This window comes from Rhinichthys klamathensis, unplaced genomic scaffold (genome assembly GCF_029890125.1).
Source record: "Rhinichthys klamathensis goyatoka isolate OS25496 unplaced genomic scaffold, OSU_Roscu_1.1 h1tg000004l_1, whole genome shotgun sequence".
Lineage (NCBI taxonomy): Eukaryota > Metazoa > Chordata > Actinopteri > Cypriniformes > Leuciscidae > Rhinichthys > Rhinichthys klamathensis.
The window spans coordinates 1,913,164-1,922,975 of record NW_026606557.1 but is presented as its reverse complement, the minus strand read 5'-3'; the positions used below and the strand labels follow the sequence as shown (position 1 = coordinate 1,922,975).

At 41.1% G+C, this 9,812-nt stretch overlaps 1 protein-coding gene across 2 annotated transcripts; it reads left to right on the top strand.

Moving 5' to 3' along the window:
* The first annotated feature begins 1,172 nt into the window (after nucleotides 1–1,172).
* Nucleotides 1,173–7,449, top strand: LOC130085355 (tripartite motif-containing protein 16-like). Of its 2 annotated transcripts, XM_056251081.1 has the most exons (6): nucleotides 1,174–1,803; nucleotides 5,362–5,457; nucleotides 5,553–5,786; nucleotides 6,157–6,316; nucleotides 6,558–6,605; nucleotides 6,852–7,449. In XM_056251081.1, the coding sequence occupies exons 1-6, from the start codon at nucleotides 1,231–1,233 to the stop codon at nucleotides 7,370–7,372; spliced, it is 1,632 nt and encodes a 543-aa protein (XP_056107056.1). In that variant the 5' UTR covers nucleotides 1,174–1,230; the 3' UTR covers nucleotides 7,373–7,449. The 2 variants fall into 2 exon arrangements, with proteins under 2 accessions (XP_056107067.1, XP_056107056.1); XM_056251092.1 differs by lacking the exon at nucleotides 6,558–6,605 and having other exon boundaries at nucleotides 1,173–1,803.
* Nucleotides 7,450–9,812: the final 2,363 nt, after the last annotated feature.

Sequence of the window (9,812 nt, the reverse complement as noted above, 5' to 3'; positions counted from 1 at the left end):
AATAATAATAATACCGCAAATAAAACTGAAAGTAAAGCCCAAACACGGAGGCACAATTGTGGCATAAAAACATAATTTACTGTATAACGCAGAATTTCAGGGATTGAATGGTTCATGTTCTCGGATCTCGTCATTACGATGTGTTTGACTCCACTAGGACCAGGGCCGGAGTGGGACTAATTTTCAGCCCTGGAGTTTCATACCTTAGACCGGCCCACTTTAGTTCCCGACCGACTATATTAAAATAATGTAATTAAACCCTCAGTATATAAGTCTGCAATCGTGCACTGTTCTGTACAGCCTTGTAATTCATTGTATTTTTCAAATATATAATTTTCTATTCAGTGCAATAGCCGTACACAGGGTTTTATAAATACAAAGGTCCCAAAAGTGATCTGGGTTCGGGGGCATATTATTTTTCCACTGTCATTGGCAAAGAACATGTATATCTGTGTTAAATAGGAATCCATTGTAATAAAGTTATTATCTTTCTGGGCACAGTATGCAATATTGCTCTTCCTGCTCTCCTCTCTCATCTCCATCTCCTTCTCTCATTCTTCTTCTCTCAGTCTCTTTATCTTTAGGTTACCTTTGATTGATACAGTCTTTGCAAACTGATTATTTATGTCGGTCGTTTAAAACTTCTATCGTAAAACAGCTGTTTAGTTTAGCCACTTGCATCTTATCTCGTGAAGCGTCGCGTTGGGATTCGCGCGCGGCCCCGGCTCGCGCTTCTGTGAACATACATCCCGCTTGCTTTGATCGGTCATCTCAAACATTTTGCCATTGCCGACGAGCGGTGTTGAGTAGCTACTGAAGCAGATCCGATGAGGTCGGTTATCTGACGCAAAAGTCACAACTGACTTTTTTTGTGGGGCTGCGAGACAATAACAATAAAAAAATAGTGGGGCTGCACTGTGACTGGAGCATTCAACCCAGTGCCATGACAACACCGGCCCTCCTGGCCAATAATCCAGACCGGCCCACCGGGAATTCTCCCGGTGCTCCCGATTAGCCAATCCGGGCCTGACTAGGACACATAAACACAGCAGTAAAGTGACTCTCCTTCACCAGGAATGAGGAAGCTGCTTTACACACACTCCTGTTTTAAACACGTCACTCAAACACACAAGCAGGAAACCATTTCAACTCCTCAGTTCAGGGAAACAGAAACTCAAGTATTGAGTGTTGAGCTGTTGTGTGTTTGTGTCTCTGTATTCTTGCAGTAAAATGGCAGAAGCCAGAATTTCTCAGGATGAGTTCATGTGTTCAGTGTGTCTGGATCTCCTGAAGGATCCAGTGACTATCCACTGTGGACACAGTTACTGTAAGATCTGTATTACAGACTGCTGGGATCAGGAGGATGAGAAGAGCGTCTACAGCTGCCCTCAGTGCAGACAGACCTTCAGTCCAAGACCTGCTTTAGCTAAAAACACCATTCTGGCTGAACTGGTGGAGAAACTGAAGAAGACTAAACTTCCTGCTGACTGTTACGCTGGCGCTGGAGACGTGGAGTGTGACGTCTGTACTGGAAGAAAACACAAAGCCGTCAAGTCCTGTCTGGTGTGTCAGGAGTCTTACTGTCAAACTCATTTTGACCGTCATGAGGAATATCACTCTCGTAAGCCACACAAAGTGATTGATGCCACTGGACGACTGCAGGACATGATCTGCCGTAAACATGATAAAGAGCTAGAAATGTTCTGTATTACTGATCAACAGTGCATCTGTGTGCGATGTAAAGAGTATGAACATAAAAACCACAACACTGTATCAACTGCAGCACAGAGGACAGAGAAACAGGTATGAGCTGAGAGAGATTGATCACACAGAAATGAAAGTGTCTTTATTTACTCACTCATTTACTCATGTTGGTCCAAACCGGTTTGACTGAGTTTCTTCTGTGGAATGTAAAAGATGATAATTTGAAGAATGTCTCATATATTTTAGTTTATACATTGATGTCAATGGAATAAAAAAAGTCGCAAGCTCCAAAAAAGAGAAGAAGCATAAAAGTAATCTAAACAACTAGTGGTTAAAGAAAGAAGTACGCTTAATTGTACATTTACATTTAGTCATTTAGCAGACGCTTTTATCCAAAGCGACTTACAACTGAGGACTAAACCAAGCGAGTCATTATGAAGAGGCAAAAACAACGCAAGAAGTGCTCAAAATACAAAGTTCAGACATTGCTCGGAGTAGCATAAGCCGGATAAGCAAGGATTTAAAGGAAAAGGAAAGATTTTCTTTTTTATGTTAAGTGCTCACGGAAGAGATGAGTTTTCAGTTGTCTTTTGAATGCTGTCAGGGATTCTGCATTCCGAATGAGGGTGGGGAGATCATTCCACCAGCATGGTACCGTGAATGAGAATGTTCTGGAGAGTGATTTTGAGGCTCTCTGTGATGGTACCACAAGCCGTCGCTCATTGACCGATCGTAGGCTTCTGGTAGGGATGTAGACTTGTAGTAGTGAGTGGAAGTAGGAGGGAGCTGATCCTGTGGTCAATCTGTAAGCAAGCGTCAAAGCCTTGAACTTGATGCGAGCAGCGAGTGGTAGCCAGTGCAGAGAGATGAACAGAGGAGTGACGTGGGCCCTTTTGGGCTCGTTGAAGACCAGACGAGCTGCAGCATTCTGGATTTGTAGAGGTTTAGTTGCACATGATGGAAGTCCAGCCAGAAGAGCATTGCAGTAATCAAGCCTAGAAATGACCAGGGCCTGGACGAGAAGTTGTGTTGCATGCTCAGTTAGGAAAGGCCTGATCTTCCTGATGTTGTGCATTGCAAACCTGCATGATCGAGCTGTCTTTGTAATGTGGTCTGTGAAGGTCAGCTGATCATCAAAGATTACTCCGAGATTTCTGACTGACCTTGATGGGGTGATTGAGGAAGACTCTAGCTGGATAGTGAGGTCGTGCTGTAGAGATGGATTGGCAGGGAGGACGAGAAGCTCAGTCTTTGTCAGGTTGAGCTGCAGGTGATGTTCCTTCATCCATGCCGAGATGTCCGCCAGACAGCTTGAGATGCGTGCAGCTACTGTGGGATCATCTGGTTGAAATGAGAGGTAAAGCTGGGTGTCATCAGCATAGCAATGGTAAGAGAAACCATGTGCCTGTATGATGGGCCTGATGTGGTGTAAATGGAGAAGAGGAGCGGTCCGAGAACTGAACCCTGGGGAACCCCTGTGGTCAGTTGATGTGCTTTGGATACCTCACCTCTCCATGTGACCATGAAGGACCTACCTGTGAGATAGGATTCAAACCAGTGGAGAGGAGTACTTGTGATGCCCAGTGATGAGAGAGTGGACAGAAGGATCTGATGATTCACAGTGTCGAAGGCAGCAGAAAGATCCAGCAGAATGAGAACTGATGATTTGGAAGCAGCTTTTGCGATCCGCAGGGCTTCTGTGACTGATAGTAATGCAGTCTCGGTTGAATGCCCTTTCTTGAAGCCAGATTGGTTGACATCCAGCTGGTTGTTCAGAGACAGGAAAGATAATACTTGGTTGAAAGCAACTCGTTCAAGTATTTTCGCAATGAATGGTAGGAGAGAGACAGGTCTGTAATTCACTAAAAGTGATGTGTTTAACGTTGGTTTTTTAAGCAGTGGAGTTACCCGAGCCTGCTTAAATGCTGTAGTAAAAGTGCCAGTGTGTAGGGATGAGTTGATAATGTGTGTGAGAGTAGGTAGAAGTGTGGGAGAGATGGCTTGTAGAAGATGTGAGGGGATGGGGTCTAGAAGGCCGGTGATAGGATGACTAGAGAGGAGAAGTTTAGATACTTCTTCCTCGGTTAGTGGAGTGAAGGAGGAGAGAAGGTTGTTGGTTGTGGGAGAGGTTAGTCTGGGTTCCTGTGTGTGTGAAGCTGAGAACTGACTGCTGATAGTTGTAGTTTTGTTAGTGAAGAAGTTAGCAAAATCATCAACAGTTAGCGAGGAGGTGGGTGGTGGTGGAGGTGGACAGAGGAGAGAATTGAATGTCTTGAACAGTGAACGTGTGTTAGAGGCGCTGTTGATCTTGTTGTGGAAATATGAAGATTTTACGGCGTGAACATCAGCAGAAAAGGCAGAGAGCAGAGATTGATACCTACTGAGGTCAGATGTGTCTTTTGATTTGCGCCATTTCCTCTCCGCTGCCCTGAGTTCGGTCTTGCATAGAGACAAATGAGTAGTTATTGCATATAGAAGAGAGAGTTGAGTATTTCCAATTGTTAGAAATGAGAAGACCAGTACCCCCACCCCTCCCCGACTGGCGAGGGGTTTGAGAGAAAGAGAAGTTGTTAGAGAGAGCAGCAGGGGTTGCTGAGTCTTCTGGACGGATCCTAATATTAAGAGTAGAATGAGATGCAAAGGCTGGAATGAAGTCAGCTTTATTGACTGCTGATTGGCAGTTCCATAGACCCATAGAAAGAGTGAGAGGTGAGTGTGAGGATGAGGGAATAGGGCGCAGATTAGCAGTATTGCGCTGCCTTTTGTGCATGATGAGAGAGCGTTGTCGAGAGACAACAGGAATGTATTACGAGGAGGCTGAACACGAGAGCTGGACGCTTCCGCGACAGCGCGCACACTACATAGATATAAAGCTTTCAATCGCCTGAGTGAGGACAGCTGTGGCCGCCCTTGCAATTAGCACAGCCAAAGCAAATATCCCGAGAATGGGCGAAACCGAAACCAGCTGTTGAACAGCGCTACTTAAGTGCTACAATAAAATACAGACTACAACCCTTTAGATGTGCGGCATAAATTCAAAATAGGAACGCGTCTAATTAAAATACAGATATTTAGTGTATTGACATGTAGCCTACTTGTCTTGTAGTGTACTTCAAATTAAAAGTGTATTAAAAAAAACTGCATAATATAATAAAAAAACAGATTATATAATATTAATGAAATGAAAGGCCACTTAAGTGCACTTAAAGAGAGTCAATTTGCATAACTGTTTCATAAGTAAACTTTATAAAATACACTTTTTATAATATAAAATTAAAGTTTTACTTAAGTTTTATTTTAAATCATTGATAAACTCAAATATGATGACATCAAAAACATCAAACTTCACTGGTGTTTGTGTCATGACATCATGATGTTTAGTCATGTGACTGTGACGTGCAAGAACCAATGAGGTTTGATGTTATTGACGTGTCACCATATTTTATTTGGCCTCTGTAAACCGCTGAGACATTCTTCTGAATATCTTCTGTTGTGTCTCACAATAGAGAGAAAGTCATACAGGTTTGGAGCGACTTGAGGAAGAGTAAATGATGACAGAATTAAAACTTTAGGGTGAAGGATTCATATAAAACTGGACGCTGATGAAATAATGTTGACATTTCAGTTGTCATTTGCTGTCATTGGTTTGTCCTCCAGAAACAGCTGAAGGAGACGCAGATGAAGATCCGTCAGAGAATCCAGCAGAGACAGAAAGATCTTCATCAGCTGAGAGAGGCTGTGAAGTCTCATAAGGTGAGTCTGGAGAAGAAGAGAAGTGTGAGACGTCTCAGTTTGGACTCTGTCAGTCCTGCTGAAGCCACTGTGTGATTGTGATGTGTGTGTAACAGCGCTCTGCACAGACAGCAGTGGAGGACAGTGAGAGGATCTTCACTGAGATCATCCGCTCCATTGAGAGAAGCCGCTCTGAGGTCACACAGCGGATCAGAGATCAGGAAAAGACTGCAGTGAGTCGAGCTGAAGGACGACTGGAGCGACTGGAGCAGGAGATCAATGATCTGAGGAGGAGAGACGCTGAGCTGGAGCAGCTTTCACACACACAAGATCACATCCAGTTCCTGCAGGTAACAGAGATCTAGGAGAACAGGATCATAGTGGACTTGAGCAAGATCCTGCTATGACAGAGAAACATTTCATGAGAGCAGAATGAGCCGTTGACTGAGATGTTGTCAGGAATTCAGTCAGATTCAGTCGAGTGTTGTGTTATCATATAATCATCAGTCAGACGCTCATCTGATCATCTTCTGTTTAAAGAGACGCACTTACAAAGCCCTGGGAAATTGACCATTAAAAATGAGCTGATTGTGTGAAAGTGCTGGATTGAAGCGAGTCACTGAAGAGAAGTCAAGTCTACAAGAGCCGCACAGATCTGATATAGTGCAGGTTATTGGCTGAAGTGTGGAGATGATGAGTTTTGATTTCTGTTTTCTGTAGAGTTTCCAGTCTCTCTCAGCACCTCCTGAATCTACAGACGAACCCGACGTTCCCTTCGGTTCTCTCTCCTCTTTTGATGGCATGAGAGAATCTGTCCGTCAGCTGAGAGACAAACTGGAGGATTTCTGCAAAGAGGAGATCAAGAAGATCTCAGACGGAGGTAAAGTCCTGCGCTCGTTTATACAGACGTGTGAGAAACATCCCAAATCTGAACAATCGGATGAACGGATCAATCCGATGTGTGTGTTTTATAAATGAAGCCCCTGGAGATTATTCATCAGCTCTCAGAAATGAGTCCATCATCTAATATCATACAGCATTATATTAGAAATGTCTCAGAAATGAATGTATTTTATCTTGTCATTTCTCTTCACACTGTTCATGTCTGTTTATTTCCACAGTCACTTTCACCAACATGAATCCCAAGACCAGGAACGACTTCCTACAATGTGAGTCACTAGAAAACAAGCAGGAAAACTCACTGAATGTGTTCATGTTCTTCCTGTAGAAGGAGAAATAAATCATGAAGAAGAGTTTTATAATTGATCATGTAAATGAGGATTTGCTCAGGATATTTGGTCATCTGTACTGAGACACTGATGATACATTGAACATTGAGTCATGAAGAGTTCATATACATTAAAAGATCAGACAGATTCATAATTCCTGTTTCTGATGTGTTTTCTCTCCATCAGATTCCCATCAGCTCACTCTGGATCTGAACACAGTGAATACACACCTCAGTCTGTCTGAGAGGAACAGAGTTATTACTGACACTGACACAGAGCAGCCGTATCCTGATCATCCAGACAGATTTGAGTGTTATCCTCAGGTGTTGTGTAGAGAGAGTGTGTGTGGACGCTGTTACTGGGAGATTGAGTGGACTGGAGATGATGTTGAGATATCAGTGTCATATAAGAGCATCAGCAGGAAGGGATCGGGTTATGAGTGTGTGTTTGGATATAATGATCAGTCCTGGAGATTGTCCTGCTCTTCCTCCAGTAACACATTCAGACACAATAACATACACACTGATCTCCCTGTAAAGTCCATCAGCAGAAGAATAGGAGTGTGTGTGGATCACAGTGCAGGAACTCTGTCCTTCTACAGCGTCTCTGACACAATGAGCCTCATCCACACAGTCCAGACCACATTCACTCAGCCGCTCTATCCTGGGTTTAGGGTTTATTCTGGATCATCAGTGAAACTGTGTTGATGTTTCAGAACAGATATAGAGAGATTTTACCCATAATACTTTGAGCCGCACGATAAATCAGTAACAGTGAGATGTTATAGAGACTCTTATTTCCTCTTCAGTACATTTATACTGATGAACTTCACCGAAATAAAAGAATAAATGTGTGTATCAAATCCTCATAGAGACAGTAAGATCAGTGTGTGTGTGTGTGTGTGTGCCTTTCTCAAACTCTGTTTTGATGAAAATCTCATTCATTTTATTTTGTAGTGACACATACCGGTAATAATTTTTTTTATTATTATTACTATCAAAAGTGTCTTTCAGTTGAAATAATAAAACAGAAGGCTCATTACTAAATGAACAGATTGAGGATAGTGTGGTTTTGAAGGAAATAACAGAAATGGTTGTGAACAATGTAAGGAGTGAAGATGTGGAAATGACATTAGTAGTGGAGAAAATAATGCTGGAAAACAATCACAGTTCAAAATGTGAGGAAAATTGTGATGCAGAAGATGAGGGATGAAGAAGCACTTTCTGAGATTTCAGATATTGGGTCACAAGGGATTGAAATCATGAACTCTAGAAGAAATAAATGACTTTCACAACGTTTGATAAAGTTGTTGTCAGTTTTGAGTGATGGTGCAAAATAATAATTGAATCAGAGCTTTCATTGTCTCAAGGCACACTATACATACTAAACATATACATAAACATATAGGCTATTCATACATTTATTATAAACAGTTTTAACAGTGTGTGTGTGATAATTCAAAAATGATGAATCATTCACAATTCATATTTGCGAATAGACTGAATCAAATCAAGTTCTGCTAGTTAAAGGGTTAGTTCACCCAAAAATATGTTTCTTACATGAACGTATCGCTTCAGAAGGCCTTTATTAACCCACCGGAGCCTGTGGAGCACTTTTATGATATGATGGAGAGATGCACTTTTATGATGGAGAGATGCACTTTTATGATGGAGAGATGCACTTTTATGATGGAGAGATGCACTTTTATGATGGATAGATGCACTTTTATGATGGATAGATGCACTTTTATGATCGATATATGCACTTTTATGATGGAGAGATGCACTTTTATGATGGATAGATGCACTTTTATGATCGATATATGCACTTTTATGATGGAGAGATGCACTTTTATGATGCAGAGATGCACTTTTATGATCGATTTATGCACTTTTATGATGGAGAGATGCACTTTTATGATGCAGAGATGCACTTTTATGATCGATTTATGCACTTTTATGATGGAGAGATGCACTTTTATGATGGATAGATGCACTTTTATGATCGATATATGCACTTTTATGATGGAGAGATGCACTTTTATGATGGATAGATGCACTTTTATGATCGATATATGCACTTTTATGATGGAGAGATGCACTTTTATGATGCAGAGATGCACTTTTATGATCGATTTATGCACTTTTATGATGGAGAGATGCACTTTTATGATCGATATATGCACTTTTATGATGGAGAGATGCACTTTTATGATGCAGAGATGCACTTTTATGATCGATTTATGCACTTGTATGATGGAGAGATGCACTTTTATGGACTTTAAAAGCACCTTATATTTTAAATATTCCCATTTTTCTCTATAAGTTGTAAAATTTGAATCTCCAGTTATATTATTGATTGTAGCTATAATTTCTTGACAAAAGGTTTCACTGTTTAGAAGATTTGAGTTAAGTTTCCAGTACCCTTTTGTCCTTTGACATGTGTTTGCAGGTTTAATAATAAGTTTAATCATACAGTGGTCAGTTAAAGGTGCAGCGGAAACCATAGAGCTTGACTCCAGACAAGATCCAACTTCAGAGACTAGCCAGAAATCGAATCTAGATTTCACTGAGCCATCAGGTTTAAACCAGGTGAAGACTTGGATACAAGGGTTTTTAGTCCGCCATACATCTATCAAATTAAACACACTACAAAAGTTAAGCAATATGGGATTGTAATGATGTCTTGTATATTTCGAAGGAGATCTATCAAGCCAATCATCTATTACCATATTAAAATCACCTCCGAAAATAAAGTTTCCAGTAGGATACCTTTGACCTAAATCCTTTACAACATCATCAATCAATATTTTGTTTTGATTTTGATTATTATATCCATATACATTTCCCCCCCCCAAAAACTATCCTCTATTCCAAAAACACATATTATCCAATTACCACAACTGTCCCTAACAGTGGTTAATATCTTCCCAGGAAAATTGTTTAAAAGTATAGCAACGCCTGCTGACCTATTAGAGCCATGAGAGAAAAGTATTTTATCTCCCCACTGGTTTGACCAGAATTTTTCATCCATGTCAACAGAATGAGTTTCTTGGAGAAGAAAGCATTGTGCCCTTTCGTTTTTACAAAACAGAAATACTGATTTTCTTTTAACAAAATCTCTTAGACCCCTAGTGTTAGGTGAAAC

Excerpts from the sequence above, each read along its gene's own strand:
- LOC130085355 (XM_056251081.1), top strand. The coding sequence starts at position 1,231 with ATGGCAGAAGCCAGAATTTCTCAGGATGAGTTCATGTGTTCAGTGTGT. Across the intron at positions 5,458-5,552 it reads AGGCTGTGAAGTCTCATAAG|CGCTCTGCACAGACAGCAGT; the intron begins GTGAGTCTGGAG and ends TGTGTGTAACAG. Across the intron at positions 6,606-6,851 it reads CAGGAACGACTTCCTACAAT|ATTCCCATCAGCTCACTCTG; the intron begins GTGAGTCACTAG and ends TCTCTCCATCAG.